The sequence below is a fragment of the Rana temporaria genome, chromosome 3, assembly GCF_905171775.1.
Source record: "Rana temporaria chromosome 3, aRanTem1.1, whole genome shotgun sequence".
Lineage (NCBI taxonomy): Eukaryota > Metazoa > Chordata > Amphibia > Anura > Ranidae > Rana > Rana temporaria.
Window position 1 is genome coordinate 316614848 of NC_053491.1, and position 17545 is coordinate 316632392.

The 17545-nt window shown below is 38.1% G+C and overlaps 1 protein-coding gene across 16 annotated transcripts in view; it reads left to right on the forward strand.

Annotated features, from left to right (window-relative positions):
- LOC120932487 (protocadherin gamma-C5-like) overlaps nt 1–17545 on the forward strand; it is a 721441-nt gene that overhangs the window by 242844 nt on the left and 461052 nt on the right. The window contains exon 1 of one of the 16 annotated variants that reach the window (XM_040344925.1): nt 675–3107. The exons of 14 other annotated variants lie outside the window; for them this stretch is intronic. In XM_040344925.1, the coding sequence (XP_040200859.1) occupies nt 723–3107 (2385 nt within the window). In that variant the 5' untranslated portion in view covers nt 675–722. Of the gene's footprint in view, nt 1–674; nt 3108–12566; nt 15055–17545 lie in introns of those variants that run through there. One more of the 16 variants, XM_040344935.1, reaches the window with a different exon arrangement.

The following is a 17545-nucleotide window of genomic DNA, read 5'->3' on the forward strand; positions in this document are numbered from 1 at the left end:
TAAAATTGCATAAAGAATAAAAGATCTGTGAATAGGTTGGGAGAATTTTTACTTGGAGAGCTCATAAACAGATAGAAATCAATTGAAATTAACAGCAGTATTTTTAATTTTTTATGTTTGCTTTCCATTTTAACGTACATTCCTAGCTATAATAATCACTAAAATGTTCATACCATAAAGAATATTGTGTAGGTTTGAAAAATGGGACTGTATACAGAAACATCATTGTTTCATTCCAATATTAAACTCATATTCCAATATTTCAATATTTGTCCCTGGGTAAATAAGACACCAATACATTATAGAGAATGAGATAAAAACTTATAGAGATAAAAAAGTATTTTTGGCTTATTTCAAATTTTCAGGTTTGTTTTTTTCTTGCATCCTTAGTGCAGTCAGTGTGATGCTGTTTTTTTTATTTAGCACTGACAGACTAATAATTGTGATACCTTTTTGTCTATGTCATTTCAATTTTGTGTTGCAAAGCATGCTGTTGCAGTTCCTTTTTTAAACTCTGAGCGGCGATATTTGCCTGCATATTGCAGCTCAGTACATAAAAATCCTGCTTTTTAGTGCACTGTCACAACAAAATTCTACAAGGAACAATACAGCATATGCACTTATGCTCTTGCAGCAAATATTTTTCAGCTTAAGAGAATTTGTATATCGGATGTTTTAAAGGAAGATCAAACCAGAAACTGATCAGCTAAACAAAGATAAAAATGGATTTCCAGGTAGTATCATTCCTTATTTTCTTTACATTTAAGCTTATATTTGCTCAGCTTCACTTTTCAATACCTGAAGAACTAAAACACGGATCCACAATAGGAAACATTGCAAAGGATCTGGGACTGAATGCAATGGAACTGTCACTTAGAAATTTTCACATTTTCTCAAGAGGTAAAATCCAATATTTCAATGTTAATTTAGAAAATGGAGACTTATTTGTTGTAGAGAGAATAGATAGAGAGGTATTATGTGGCATGAAACAGGGCTGTATAATAAGCTTTGAAGCTGTAATTGAAAATCCCTTACATCTGTACACAATTAAAGTGGACATTCAGGATGTAAATGATAATTCTCCAAGTTTCACAAAAGATGTTTTTGACATAGTAATTAGTGAATCTGCATTACCTGGAGTACACCTTGCTTTGACACATGCGGATGATCCTGACATAGGCACCAATTCCATCCAGGATTATAAGATTGAAGAAAACGAGTTCTTTACTTTAGGAATCAAAATGTCAACTGATGGAATTAAATCTCCAGAACTTATACTGCAAAAACCATTGGACAGAGAAATGCAGAGTCTTTATGAGTTTGTTTTAACTGCTGTAGATGGGGGGAAACCTCTGAAAACGGGAACTGCACTTATCAAGATTATAGTTCATGATGTAAATGATAACTTTCCTAAATTTAATAGAGATACATATGAAATACGTTTAAATGAAAACACACCTGTTGATTCTTTGGTTTTACAACTCAGTGCTCTAGATGAAGATGAAGGTTTGTATGCACAGATAACATATTCATTTCATGAAATTCCTGAAAATCTCTATTCAGTATTCAGTATAGATGCAGTAAGTGGAAGTATTAAAATAATAGGAGATTTAAATTTTGAGGTTACAGATAGGTATAAGATAACTGTCAAAGCCAAAGATGGCGGTGGCCTTGCAGCTTATTGTAAGGTGGTAATAAATATTGTTGATATCAATGATAATGCTCCAGAAATAACGATATCATCTGTCACGGGTACTATTAAAGAAGATTCCCCACTAGGTACAATTATAGCACTTATTAATGTACAAGATTTAGACAGTGGTGAAAATGGAGAAGTTGTATGTGAAATCTCTGAAATATTACCTTTTCAGCTAGAAGTGTCATCTACCAACTTTTATAAATTGATAACAGAAGGAGATATTGATAGAGAGAGAACTTCTCACTACAACATAACAATTAAAGCTACAGATAATGGATCTCCTCAGCTTTCCTCCAATAAAACCATTCAACTTACTATCTTAGATGTAAATGACAACCCTCCGATTTTTGAGAAATCAGCTTATACAGTCTACGTGCAAGAAAATAATCCACAGGGAACCTCCATATGTAGGATAAATGCCTCAGATGAAGATATTAATGAAAATGCCAAAATTAGTTACTCTGTTCTGAATAATAACATAGATGGCATTCCAGTTTCATCATATGTGTCCATAAACTCAGTAACTGGAATTATCTATGCTCAGAGGGCATTCGACTTTGAACAGTTACGTGAGTTTCAGTTCCAGGTGATGTCTAAAGACAGTGGATCCCCTCCTCTAAGCAGCAATGTCACAGTCAGAATATGTATCATAGATAAAAATGATAATCCCCCGAAGATTCTCTACCCATCACCAGATATTGAGAATTCAGCATCATTTGAATTTATTCCTCACACAGCTGAGAAAGGTTATTTGGTGACAAAAGTGATTGCGGTGGATACTGATTCTGGACATAATGCCTGGCTTTCTTATCATTTTCTACAAGCTCCCGAACCATCACTATTTACTATTAATCAGTACAGTGGAGAAATCAGAATTGGAAGAGATCTTCGGGAAATGGATTCTTTAAGACAAAAAATTATTGTACTGGTAAAAGACAATGGAGTTCCATCACTGTCTTCTACGGTTACGTTGAGTTTGGTTGTTGCTGAAAACTATCAACAAGTTTCACCAGAGATACGACTTCAGTCCAACAACTCCGAAAATTCCTCTAATATGACATTCTATCTAGTTGTCTCAATAGTCCTGATTTCTGTTTTCTTCATTGTGACATTGATAGTAATAGTAATCTATAAGGCTAGGACAGTTATAAATCCTCCATCTATTGGAAATTATAGTAGGAATGTGTATCCTCAATTCACCCTGGGATGCCCCTCTGAGATCAGTGATGCAAGTTTACCTTTTCCATTCTCCTATGATGTCTGTGTGACTCTTGATTCTAAACAGAATGAAATTGCATATCTAAAACCAGCCCAGAATGTCCCTACAGACAATCTAATTGATACAAATGATTTGGTAGAGGCAAATAATCAACAAGCAGATGGTTTGCAGGAAGCTAATGGCTTACAGGTAAGAAACATTCACTAACTGGCCAAACAATATGTATAACTATACTTAGCCTGTTGCATGTGGCTCTTCTTTTGGATTATTTGCAAAAGAAAAACAATCTTCATAGCTATATACTTATTTTATTTTTGCTGATGTCATATATTCACTTTGAAGAGGACTTTATAATTGTGACTGTTGTTGATAATGATGTCTACAATTTAAAAAATGTAATGCTGATGGTAATAAGCCAAGTACACGTTGTTCATTAGTTGATTTCTAGAATAGGATACATTGTAATATTTTTGTTATTTCTGATATCTTATTGCTTTGAGTTGAAACAGTGGCAAGTATGTTGAAATGGTCAGGACTGGAGGCATTAGAGGTAGTCCATAACTGCTTATTCAAAGATTTGGTCCATTTTCTGATAGTTTTTTTTTAAACTGCTAAATCGATTTAGTTCTGCTCCGACAGTGTTTGTCACATATGCATAACTATTCATCAATGGTTGGGAACCAGTTTTTGGTTCATTGTTACCAGGGTTTTGTTTATTTCTGAATAGATTTTTCACCTATACAAGCCTACAGAAATGCAAAACCAGCTAAATCAGATCAAATGCACATTATTAACCACACCTGCACTAAATGCTGAATGATCTCAGAAGCATTTCAAACAGATATCAAGGCATGCTGTATTGTCAAATTGAAGCCCATCAAAACAGCACACAACACTGTTTGATTTAATCACATAGGTACTGTTATAATTATTTAAATATTATTTTTTCTTGAAGAGTTGTTTTTCAAATTTTTTCTTGGGCTTAATTGATTTTAGCAAAATTTTTGTTCAGATTTCTTACTGTAGACAGTTATACATGATTATAATTATTCTGGCACCTGCAGTTTAAATAGGAGCTCCAGGCTCCTGTAGAAAAAAATTAAGTCAGCAGCGGCAAATACTTAACTAATATTAGGACACTTACCAGGAATCCAGTGATGTCTTCACCCGGGCCGATTTTTAAATTGGCGATTGGGTGCTGTTGCCGCATCTCCACTAAAGGAGACTGACTGTGAACCCGTGTTGCTTCACAGCCAGTTCTCTACTGTGCATGCATGAAATGCGCTGCACTCTCTCATCCCAAAAGGTGCTAATGGCAGCTGATGGCAGATAAGCAGAGCTTCCCCTTTTGGGTCGAGCTCCACTTAAAAGCAAATATTTTCTTTGCTTATATGGCAAAAAGCAACAGATTTGCTCTAATGCCCTACCCCCCAGCAGTTTATACTTAGGGAATATGTTTAACCACCTAAAGCAGGCTAATTGCAAGTCATAAAGAGGTTAATTGCAGGTCAATTGTACCTGTCAATGAGTTCTGACATATCTCAGAGGCATCTCAAACTTTGTCAAACTGGTGTCATTGACACAAGCCAAAAGATATTCAACACAGGCCCTTATCTTTTATTTGCCTAGGGGCTTCTTCATTCAACTGCTATTAGTGATGTTAAATACCCAGTAACTATGATTAAGGTGGAGCATGTGACTCACTTTCTTTCCTCTCATGTGACAGAAATAATGCTTTGAGATTGGCCAAACACTATCACATTGGTGCAGGGAGATAGTTCAGTGTCCTGTGTTAACTTGAATAACTCAGAGCTTACACAGAGCCTCCTTTCCTCACTTCCAGCAGATAATAAAGAGATGCAGGCTAGTGATGGAAAGGTGATTATATGCTGCTGGCTAAGCACACACACATGGTAGCCACCACCATGCGTCTAAATGAACACCATTCACAGCATCTGCTATTCTGACCTTGCAGGGAATCTCCTGGATGACACCATATGCCAGTGGAGCATTGGATGTGGCTACACACTGTCAGGAACCATGAAAAAGATGGAGACAGAAAATGCAGTAAAAATCACACTTTTTAATAAAATTGTAAAAATAGTACAACTGGTAAACGTAGTCAAAACATAGCCAGGGTTCGGTAGCCAAATTGTGTAGTCAGAACAAGCCAGGAAATCAGGAAACCAGAGATCAGCATAGTCAGAGGCAGCATACAGGATCAGGAACCAGAAGGGACGTCAGCCGGCAAGTCTTCAACAGGAACATAGCAGAGAGTCTCTTGATATGTTGACTGAGGCAAAGGAAATTAAAAAATGAACTAGGCTTGACTGACGAGAAGGAGATGATCAACAGGTGAGCCACTGTGGAATGATGAGTACTCCCAATTAACCGACAGCTAGAGCCCAGCCCTGACACACACATTTTGAAGGACTTCCTTTCTTGTAAAGCCCACCTAGGGCAATGCTGTGATTTAGGGCACATGCCACAATACTGCAGCCTGGTATTTTCTATACTGACAAAGATAGAAACCAGTGGACTACATTGACCAGCTGAACCATATAAAACATTTAGCAAAACAAATACTTTTGATACAGTAAATGCACATAAAATAAGAGAGCAGAGGAATACTAAAGTAAACAAAAGTGCTATCCAGCCTACACACAATGTACTAGGCAGCAGCTGGTAGACTACATTACCCAGTGAAAATGCTAAATTAGTGACTTGTTCAAAACTGTAAAAGCTCTTACTAGCATGTATATTTTGTATCTTTGAACTTCAGATTGTGCTAAAAGCATTCCTTTCAGTAGCCTTATGGAATATAATTAATATACAGTAAGTCATCACAAATCTTTAAATATAAAACTTTGAAAATTAAAATATAAAAAGAGCACTTTTTATAGAAATGCTAACTATTTTGATGTATATTTCACCTTATATATCTATAATGAATTCAAAAACGATATTAATCTACTAGATAAAATAAATAAAAATAATAATAGTGCTAACTTTTCCTGCTATTAATGTATACTCATAATAATTTCATTAATAGATAACTATATATCAATTGATTTTTTATATCTATATTTATGTCCTGGACTACAAGTTTGAAAATAAAGTGGTGCCCATGCTGAGGAGTGTTGCGTACATGCCTTTTTTGATTACATTTTATGAGTGGCCAATATAAACTAGAGTTGGGATTTGGTAGCTTAGGTAGTAATATGCAGACTGTTATGCCACGTACACACGATCGGTTCATCCAATGAAAACGGACCGATGGATTTTTTCATCAGATATCCGATGAAACTGACTTTCATCAGTCTTGCCTACACACCATCAGTTAAAAATCTGTTTGTGTCAGAACGCGGTGACGTAAAACACTACGACGTGCTGAGAAAAATGAAGTTCAATGCTTCCCAGCATGTGTCGACTTGATTCTGAGCATGCATGGATTTTTAACCGATGGACTTGCCCACAGACGATTGTTTTTTTTCTATCGGTTATTTAAACATCAGATAATTTTAAAACAGGTTCTAAGTTTTTTCACCGATGGGAAAAAAAACGATAAGGCCCATACATGATCGGTTTGTCCGATAAAAATGGTCCATCAGACCGTTTTCATCAGACGAACCGTTCGTGTGTACGCGGCATTAGAGGAGTTATTTGACACATCAGCTTTCCATCTTCACTGCCACTGTGTTCTGTCAAAAGAGCTTCGAGCTGTGGTTTTTGCATTGCTTTCCTTGGCTGTCCAGACATGGGGTCTATTGCAAATTTTTGAGATTTAAGGATGGCTCTGTGTCCAATACAATTTCCCCATTCTCCCCACACAGACTGGTGACAGGTTACATTAATTTTTCAGAGTTTTTTGTAGTAGTAATTTAAAATATGATCCTAATGTAAAATTGCATCCATGAATCCCCACAGAGAGCCATATTATCTCTACAACAAGCTACACTACAAACAATCCAGCCAAGCACAAGAGAATCTCCTGCGTGCGATGCTTCCATATAGGCGTCCTGACAGGACAGGGGAGCTGGTGTAGGAAAAAAACCCTGTCAGCTACTTGGCCACCAGGACTGAATGAGCAAGACCGACTTTGATGTGACCTATGATATGGAAGAGCGACATACATTTGAGAAAGTAGGCTATACCTCCGAAACATGTCATGTGATCTAGGCACTCCTCACATGTCGTTCCTCCATACCACATCTATATACCCCCAAATCTGTGTTTTGTTGTCTTCTGAAGACAGTAATGTTTGTGATAAGCTCACATGCACCATCAAGTGTATTCTATGTTTGTGACTATAGCTATACAATAGTATATTTTGAAATGTGAAATCTTATTTTAGTCCCTGGGGTTTAAGGATACAGTTGGTAACTACGAGATTGTGTGTAAATGTGGCTCGGCATCGGCGTTATTGACCCTCCGTGACCCCCATCGCGCGAGCCAGCGACTTGCACTGTCGCTCCTCCCGCTCGCTGCCCCCAAGAGATTTCTATGGATATGCTGCATCTCGCAGGGGGCGGCGAGCGCGAGAAGCACAGCCTCGCAGTGCCGATTTCCAGCGCGATCCTATCGGTGACCAGATGTCCCAGGTTTCCAGGGACAGTCCCACATTTTGGAAGACATTCCCAGGACCAAAGGTTTTCTTGATACATTTTTTTACCCTATTTTAAAATTGTGTCCCGGCCATGGGGATGTATGAAATATACCTAGTGACAGTTATTTCATTGGCTGTCTGTGCTTGTAGGAAGAGATGGGAGGAGAGGGGTACTTGTTTTATTACATGATGCCTCCTTGCTCCTGCAGGCCAGATATGCCGTCTCTTGCCTTGTCATTTTCTTGTTCTCTCAACAGCTTTGTCAGCCAGGGGATAATCCTCATGTGAGCCACAAAGGTAGATAGGTGGATCCACAACACTTAAAAGCACCACAACTTATATGCATCCCTAAAGTATCATGCATATAGTAAAAAGTAAAAAGCTCAATCATGCAAAAGAAGGGAAACTGGCTGTGCCTCCACAATTTTTCATTATGCCCTTCTGTTGTTCCTGTATGTTGCAACAGCTCTTAGAAGACACACAATATGATGTTTTTTATTCTGTTCTGTTCACTTCTGTCTGCTTTCCAAGGCAGCCCTACAGTAGCTTTATCTCACATTCACATGCGGAAAGGGAAACTCCCCTTTCCATACACATTATATGCAGCCACTCTGCCTTCTAGCGCTTTCACCTCTCCATTGCCATGCAAATCAGCATACAGTCAGGGGGCAGCTTACCTCTTTTCTTTATTTGATGGAGACGTAACAGTCACAGGTTTTTACTCTAGATTTCAGCAGAAATCTATGTGTGCTATAAATGAAAATGTGTTTACCCACAGCTACAACTGTACCACTTGCCGACCGTAGGATGTCCATGGACGTTCTCGGTTTGCACTGATTATACCAGGATGATGCCTGCACCTACAGGCATCATCCCAGTATGAACATTTTCAGCTGGCAATTCCCTGTAATGAAGAAGTGATTTGAGTGGCTGAACAGCCACTCAATCTCTTCTGTGGGTGGTGGAAGGGGGTCTCACCCCTTTCCATCGCTGCATTTCCCAGGCTCTGCCATGCGATCATGGAGCCCACTAGCAATATTGCGGCTGCACAGAACAGAGAGAAAGGAACTGATGTTGTTCCTCCCTCTATGTGGCCCCTAGAAACAGGAAGTAATGAGTATGTCGTCACTTCCAGTTCTAACTCTCTGTGTTCCTTGTCGTTAGCAGCCGATCAAACTGCATTGGAGGCCAGAGGAGAAATATGGAGTCTAATAGACTCCAGATCTTTCTATAAAGAGGACCTGTCACAAAGGATTTTGTTCATCCCTTGTGATAGCAATAAAGTTAATTAGAAAAACAATTAATTTTTGTATACAATAAATAATAATACAAAAAAATTATAAAGCGCCCACCATGCTTATGTGCAAATGAAAATGCATACGGTACTCCCACGCGCATATGTAAACGGTGATCGCACCACACATGTTGTTTGAATGTAAGAGTGAGAGCAATAATTCTAGCACCAGACCTCCTGTGTATCTCTAAACTGGTAACCTGTAAAGACATTTTAAAGCATCTCCTATGGAGAATTTTAAGTACCATAGTTTGCAGCCATTTCACGGGCAGATGCAATTTTAAAGCATGACATGCTAGGTATCTAGTTACTCGGCGTAACATCATATTTTATAGTTTAGAAAAAAAAGTGTTATATTGTGTTCATATACAATAAACTTTGTTTAAGTGTATATTTTCTCCTAAAAATTGCGTTTGAAAAACTGCTGCGTAAATACCGTGTGGCATAAAAAAATTGCAGCACCCATTATTTTATTATATAGGGCCTCTGATAAAAAAAAAATATAGCAAAAAGTACATTTTTACACGTTGGAGAGAAATGTCAGAATTCTCTGTTGCGAATGCAAAATGGTCAAATACTCAATGACTAAATGATATAGTTCTACTATACTGCATATTACCTTTGCGATGATTCAGTTTTGTTTTTTTATGATTGTATTTCCTTTGGTGCTAGGGCTTATTTTTCTCCCCCCCCCCCACTGTAATTTATACACTGTGAAGTGACACCCACCGTGTTGGTCATGCCTACGTGTTTCAGTTTTCTTCTTGATATCTTCAAGAGATCTTTCCTAACTAAGCATGTATATCTTGGATAATGTATATGAAGAATCTGCGCTACAGATATAAGATCTATTATAAACGAATCAGCGGTAGGTACTATATCAGAGGATATGTGAAAAAATAAATATCAATATAATAATGAACACGCTGAAAATCTGTGACTTATATATTGGGATGTATTAAAACCTTAAATGTGCCTAATAAAACAATATGACACCATCAAACTTTGAGTAATTAAATGTGTTGTGAACCTTAAAGTGTTTGTTAACCCAAAAATAAAAAAATACAGATCCTGGTCCCTTTAAGCACAGTGCTTGTTCTGTGTAATCTGCCTCCCTCTAAACTGTAAAAAAAACTCCCTGATCCCTCCACTTTCTGTGTCCCCCGTCTCTACGCTGACAACTGCTGCTGAGCCCTGACCATCATTGTCAGTGTACATCCCTCTGTCATCCACAGCCCTGCTCTGCTCTCTTCTCTCCCCTAACCCCCCTCCTCCCTGCCAGTCAGCTCTGTGTCTCTGTCTATGTCACGCCCCCCCCCCCCTCGCCGCTATTAGTAAATCTAAAACATTGAAATGGTCACTATCAGCCCCTCTATTAGAGCCTGTAAATACCTGTTTAGAGCGATCTTCAGGCTGGTTACAACACTCTAAGCCAAGACTTACACAGTGTGCTATGCCAGGCTCTAATAGAGGGGCTGGCATAGACTTACTTATATAAGTTAACAACCACTTTAATTATACCTAATGCAAACATGCATATAGTTTACAAAAATGTTTCCTCCACCAAAAATATCTTTCTCTCACCTCCCAAAAAACGATACTTGGGAAGTAGCACAATACATGTGTAGATAAAGATCGCTGGAATCTCCTCTCATGGGGAATCTTTCAGCTGAATACTATAAATCTCCTCTCATTAATAGGAGTGCAACAGATCTTCTCCAATTCAGATAAATCGCTTCTGATGAAGAAAAACACGCAAGGCGGAGCCTCTGAGTGATGTCACCTTGTACCAGCCCGTGTTTGTGGCTGGAGCTGGCGGTGCTTGCTTCTTATTGTCCATTCTGTATTTCCCCTTGTGTCGAGTATGACACAAAAAAAAATAAGTGCATCGTATTGTTTTAAAATAAACAATAGATGTTTGGTTTTACACTATGTGGCACTCTGCTTGTGTACATTAAAAAAATCTAAAACGGAGAAGATCTTGTTGCACTCCTATTGATGCCAATTGGAGAGAGGAGGTTTATAGTATTTGGCTGAATGATTCCCTATGAGAGGAGATTCCAGCAATCATTATCTGCAAATGTATTGTGCTACTTCCCAAGTGTCAGCTTTTAGCAGCTGAGAGAATGATATTTTTGGTGGAGGACACTTTTTTTGTGAAGTATTAGCACGTTTGCACTTTGTGGTATTTTAAAATTCACAAAATTGTGGACTTTTTATGGACTTTTTTTTGTTTGTTGATTTCAATGTATATTCTCTGCACTGCCACTTTTTTCACTTTATAGGTCCATGTAGGACCCATATTGTAGCAGATTTATATTATTTTTGGGAATCCTATTGCACATATTTATTTTAAGAAGGTTTTATTTTGTTCCATGGCCGGTTCACTTAGTAATTGAGTCATGTGTATCTTGGTTATTCTCATTTGAAATCTGTTTAGTTTCTCTTTAAACTTTGAATTTGTTTCCCCTTTTTCCAAAAGTTTGTGATCAGTTGTTTGAGGGTGTATTAAAAATGGGGATGAGATTTTGTGGGAGGGGTTGCAGATGGAGACTTGGGATTTTGTGGGTGTTGTTATCAGCAAGGAGTCCCTAGATTTCATTTTGAAAATCTGGTTACATTGATGAAAGAGAAAATGGCGAACAGGTGAACAACTTCTTCTGTTATTAGACACGGGAACGATGTCCATACTTAACATTGGATACGCCTCATATAGCAGGGGTAACTATACGCCGAAAAAAGCCTTACGGAAACGACGTGAAAAAATGCGCCGGCCGGACGTACGTTCGTGGATCGCCGTATCTAGCTAATTTTCATACTCAACACGGAAATCGACGGAAACGCCACCTAGCGGCCAGCGTAAATATGCACCTTAGATCCGATGGCGTACTAAGACATACGCCAGTCGGATCTAGCCCAGCTTCCGACATATCTTGTTTTGTGGATACAAAACAAAGATACGCCGGAGCAAACTAGAAGTTACGGTGTGTATCAATAGATACGCCAGCGTAAACGCTTCGTGGATCTGGCCCATAGTGTATGGCTCTCAATAGTTCTGAAAATAATATGTTGTAGTGTTGTATTATTTATGTAAATTTAAATATTATTAGAGACCTGAAAGTAGAATGTGCATAATAAATAATTTACCTGTGTATGCAAACACCCATGTAAGTGTCAGAATATACATTTATTTTTGTATAACTTTTACACTGGTGTTGTGGAATTCTGTCTGTGGCAAAAAGAAAAAAAAAACATACTGTAGGTATTTTATAAATAGCGGTTATTATACAATCTCTATACATTTAATTAAACAGTAATAAAAGCAACAGCAGCATGGTGTGGTTTACAATAAAATGTTATGTGCTTTACACTTTTTCATTTACTGACTTTATGTTGTTTACAGTTTTAATTTTAAAGGGAATCTTTTTTAAGGATCTCATAAGAATATATACCGTAATTGATTCAATTTGAATGTTATGATTTTTCACTGTGATTATAGATACATTTTAGTTTTAAATACAAAAAAAAGTCCAAAAGTTCTTTAAACAGTTTGTAATTTGTTCACAAACATTAAGTTAAATGGGCTACAAGCAGCATTGTTGCTGCAGAACCTTAACTAGACTCTAAGTGGCGCTGCTTGACTGTATATTGCAGCTCTGCACATAGAAATCTGGATTTTGTACTACAACATGACAGTATAAACCTGCAAGTGAAGACACAATACGGGATCTTACTCATTATCTTTCAACTCTTGAATATTATTCTGAAAAAAGGAAAACTCAAGAATTTCACATTTCATCTTAGAACAAAAAGCATTCTGCCACCTTTTACTACAACACTTATTAAAGGACCTGAAGACAAAAATTTAAAGAAGGGTCATGGCTTGGCAGGCAGTATTATTCCTCATTTCCTTTACATATCATTTTATTTCTGCCCAGCTTCACTATTCTGTACCTGAGGAATTAAAACAAGGATCTGTAATAGGAAACCTTGCAAAGGATTTGGGATTGAAGGCAAAGGAATTATCACTAAGAAATTTTCATATAGTCTTGAGAGGAAACATGCAATACTTTGGTATTAATTTGGAAAATGGAGACCTGTATGTGGCAGATAGAATAGATAGAGAGATGATATGTGGGATAAAAGTGAGCTGTTTAATAAGCTTTGAAGCTGTAATTGAAAATCCTTTACATTTATATACTATTAAAGTTGACATTCAGGATGTGAATGACAATCTACCTAGTTTTTCCAAAAATGTACTTGAAATCGTGATAAGTGAGTCTGCAGTACCCGGAGTACATCTTACTTTGGGACACGCGCAGGATCCTGATATAGGTACAAATTCTGTTCAAAGCTATAAAATAAGTGAAAATAATTTTTTTGAGTTGGAAGAAAAAATTACTGCAGACGGAATCAAATTTCCTGAACTTATTCTTGAAAAGGCTCTGGATCGAGAAAAGCAAAATATGTATGAATTAGTTCTTAAAGCTGTGGATGGTGGACAACCTTCTAAAACTGGCTCTGTTCTGATAAACATTAGAATTCATGATGCAAATGATAACTTTCCAAAATGTAATAAAGACACTTATAAGATAAACATAAATGAAAATATGCCAGTGGGTTCTTTGATTCTTCAGCTGAATGCAGTGGATGATGACGAAGGGACAAATGCAGAAATAACATATTCATTTTGTGACATTCCTCAAAGTATGTATGATCTGTTTGCAATAGATCCTATGAATGGAAGTATTACAGTAAAGGGGCCTATAGATTATGAAGATACAGACAGATATGAATTAACTGTGGAAGCCAAAGATGGTGGAGAACTTGCTGCTCATTGTAAGGTCTTAATACAAGTTATCGATATCAATGACAATACTCCTGAAATTACAATTACATCTCTCTCACAAAAAATTCCAGAGGATTCTCCTCCTGATACAATAATTGCTCTAATTAATGTTCATGATTTGGACAGTGGGCAGAATGGAGAAGTTAACTGTGACATTTCAGAAGCTTTGCCTTTTCAACTAATCTCATCATCCACAAATTATTATAAATTGGTGACAGCCACAAATATTGATAGAGAGAGAAAGTCTCTTTACAACATAACAATTTTAGCTATGGACAATGGATTGCCTCAGTTGTTCACCAACAAAACCATCCAACTATCTATCTCAGATGTGAATGATAATCTTCCTATTTTTGACCAAAAAAGCTATGTTGTCTATATACAGGAAAATAACCCACAAGGAACCTCCATACATAGTATACATGCATCAGATTATGATATCAATGAAAATGCAAAAATTACATACTCTGTTCTTAGTAATATCATTGATGGAATCCCTGTATCATCGTATATTTCCATAAACTCAATTTCTGGAATTATTTATGCTCAGAGATCATATGACTATGAACAATTGCGGGAATTTCAGTTTCAGGTGATGGCCAAAGACTGTGGATCTCCTTCTTTAAGCAGTAATGTCACAGTGAGAATATGTATCATTGATAAGAATGATAATGCTCCAAAGATTCTGTACCCATCTCCAGACACTGAGGGATCAGCATTATTTGAATTTATTCCTCGTTTTGCTGCAAAGGGATATCTAGTGACCAAAGTGATTGCAATAGATGCTGACTCTGGACACAACGCCTGGCTTTCCTATTACTTACATCAAGTTTCTGATCCAACTTTATTCATCATTGGACAATACAGTGGTGAAATAAGAATAGGAAGAGAACTTTCAGACATGGAGTCTATGAGACAAAAGATTGTGGTTCTTGTGAAGGACAATGTAGTCCCATTCTTATCATCAACTGTTAGTATGAGTTTAGTTGTTGCAGAAAACTTTCAACAAGTTGTACCAGAGATAAAACGGCAACCAAGTCCTTTAGAATCCTCATCTAATGTAAAATTCTATCTAATAGTTTTCATAGTTGTGATTTCTATTTTCTTTGCTGTAACAGTAGCGGTCATAGCAATCTTGAAGTGCAGAAAAATAAACATCCCAACATCTTTAGGAACTCTTGGCAGAAATGTGTACCCCCAGTTCACACTGGGATGTCCTTCTGAGATCAGTGATACAAGTCTACCTTTTCCATTCTCATATGATGTTTGTGTGACTCTTGACTCAAAGCAAAATGAAATTGCTTTTCTGAAGCCAGTGCAGGATGTCCCCACAGACAATCTAATTGAGACTGGTGTTTTGTCAGATCCACATGAACACACTGAACAGGTAAGTTAATTTACATAAATGACATAACATTTGTCATATATTACCAGAAATATTATAAAAGTAGTCATTTAATGCTCTAATCCTCTACATATGTAATTTATAAAGCATTAGTCCTGGTTTTTCTTCTCGCTTTTATATTTTTGCTCCTTATATATACCTTAAGCCTTTTCTAAAGGAAGACTTTGTCAGCCAAATTAAACGTTTAAGCCCCATTCACACAGGGGCAGCACGACTTTGGGGGCGACTCGGCAAGCGACCTGAAGACGACTTCAGAGGCAATGTGCAAAATGACTTCTGTATAGGAGTCAATGCAAGTCGTAAAATAACCTTTTTCTAAGTCGGAGCGACTTGCGTCGCTCCTATTAGAATGGTTCTATTGAATAGAACGGGACGCGACTTGTCAGGCGGCTGTCGCCCCTGACGAGTCGCCCCTGTGTGAATGGGCTCTTATTGTATGGTTACGTTGCTTTTTTTTTTTTTTTACATTTTAAATCAACTATTGACAGTTTTCTTAGGACATGTTATGTTTTATGAGTTTTATTATTTATGTAAACGTTTTAGGTGTATTCATCACCCCAAGGTATCATCCAATATTTTAGTTTTCCTTATTTTTGTGCCTATGGACAGAAAATAAAACATCACATCAGTCAGGCTTTAATGAGCCATGAGATTTTAATAAATATGTGTTGTTGACTGCTTCTGACGTTAATGTAAGCTTTCATATTTTAGTGTACTTTTTGGGAATCATGCAGGATGCTAGACCTGTCTAAGTTCACCATTTATTTGAGAAATTGTATTTATTTGTTTTTTTATGTTATGAAAATTCAATTTTGATAGTCACTATATATCAGTGACACCCGTTCATATCTTGTAACTAAATAAAAAAATCATACAGCCATTTGGTGTTTTCAGAATAATGTAATTATGCATTTAACAGCAAGATAATTATAAATGGTCAGGAAGTACCGTAATTGATGTGAATCTCTTCACAGACTAATATGGGAGATTCCACTCATATACAGAAAATTGCTTTTCATCTAGACACACAGTTTTGTCAGTTGCATGGGTAAATCTGATGGTGTGGTTGTCTCTAGAGTTGAGCAGACACCTGGATGTTCGGGAACTTCAGAAAAAAGTCCGGGTTCGGGACCCAAACTTGACCCGAACCCGAACCACATAAAAATAAACTTAGAACTGTCCCTGCGCAAAGTGTCATTTCTGAAAGGAAACAAAGTCATTTAAAACCGGCTTTGCGGCTTTGCAGTCTCCCCCCTTCCTGGGCTTCCCCAGTGACGTAGCAGAGAGTGCGTCAGAGGGTGCGGGGTCACGTGACGGGTGGCCCTGCCTCCCCTATATAAGAAATGTCACACAGCTTCATCGCATCATTCGCTGGGCTGTGTCCAGTGGTGAGAGGAGGTCGGCGATGCTGCGCTCTGGATGAATGGATCTTCTCATCGCTGGAGATCACCCGCACCCGTTACTGGATCACCCGCACCCGTTGCTGGATCTTCCCATCGCTGGAGATCACCCACACCCATCGCTGGATCAGGACAACGTTGGAGCAGGAACCCGGGAACGAGTGGATTATCACCGCTGGATTGTTTTTATTTATTTTTTATTAATAAAGGACTTTTTTCTACGGTGTGTGTGTGTTTTTTTTGAACTATTTACACTTGCTTGGTGAAATGGTAGGGGTACAATGTACCCCATTACCAATTCACATAGAGGGGCCTGGATCTGGGGGTCCCCTTTGGTAAAGGGGTCTTCCAGATTCTGATAAGCCCCCCGCCCGCAGACCCCCACAACCACCGGGCAAGGGTTGTTGGGATGAGGCCCTTGTCCCCATCAACATGGGGACATCCTCCCCATGTTGAGGGCATGTGGCCTGGTACGGTTCAGGAGAGGGGGGTGCACTCTGTCCCCCCCTCTTTTCTGCGGCCGGCCAGGGTAACGTGCTCGGATAAGGGTCTGGTGTGGATTTTGGGGGGAACTCCACTCCATTTTTTTTTAAATTTGGGGTGGAGTTCCCCTTAAAATCCACACCAGACCTGAAGGGTCTGGAATGGATATTTGGGGGAACCCCGCGTCATTTTTTTTTAATTGATGGCGGGGTTCCCCTTAATATCCATTCCAGACCTGAAGGGCCTGGTAATTAAATTTGGGGGAACCCCCACGCTATTTTTTATGAATGAATCCTCTCTGAATTGCCGAAGCCGACAATTCATTATAGCCGCAAAGCCGGTTTTAAATGACTTTTTTTTCCTTTCAGAAATGACACTTTGTGCAGTGCCATTACATAGCCGAACCCCCGAACCTGAACCCGAACATTCAGAAAATTATTCGGGTTCGGGTCCAAAAAAGCAGTTCGGGTTCGCTCAACCCTAGTTGTCTCTATTCTTCTGGAAAATGCAATAAATTAGTCAATGTTATAGCAAGTTCCAGAATTACCTTAATGCCTTCATTCATGTCCATACCCTGGTACATGCTTGGA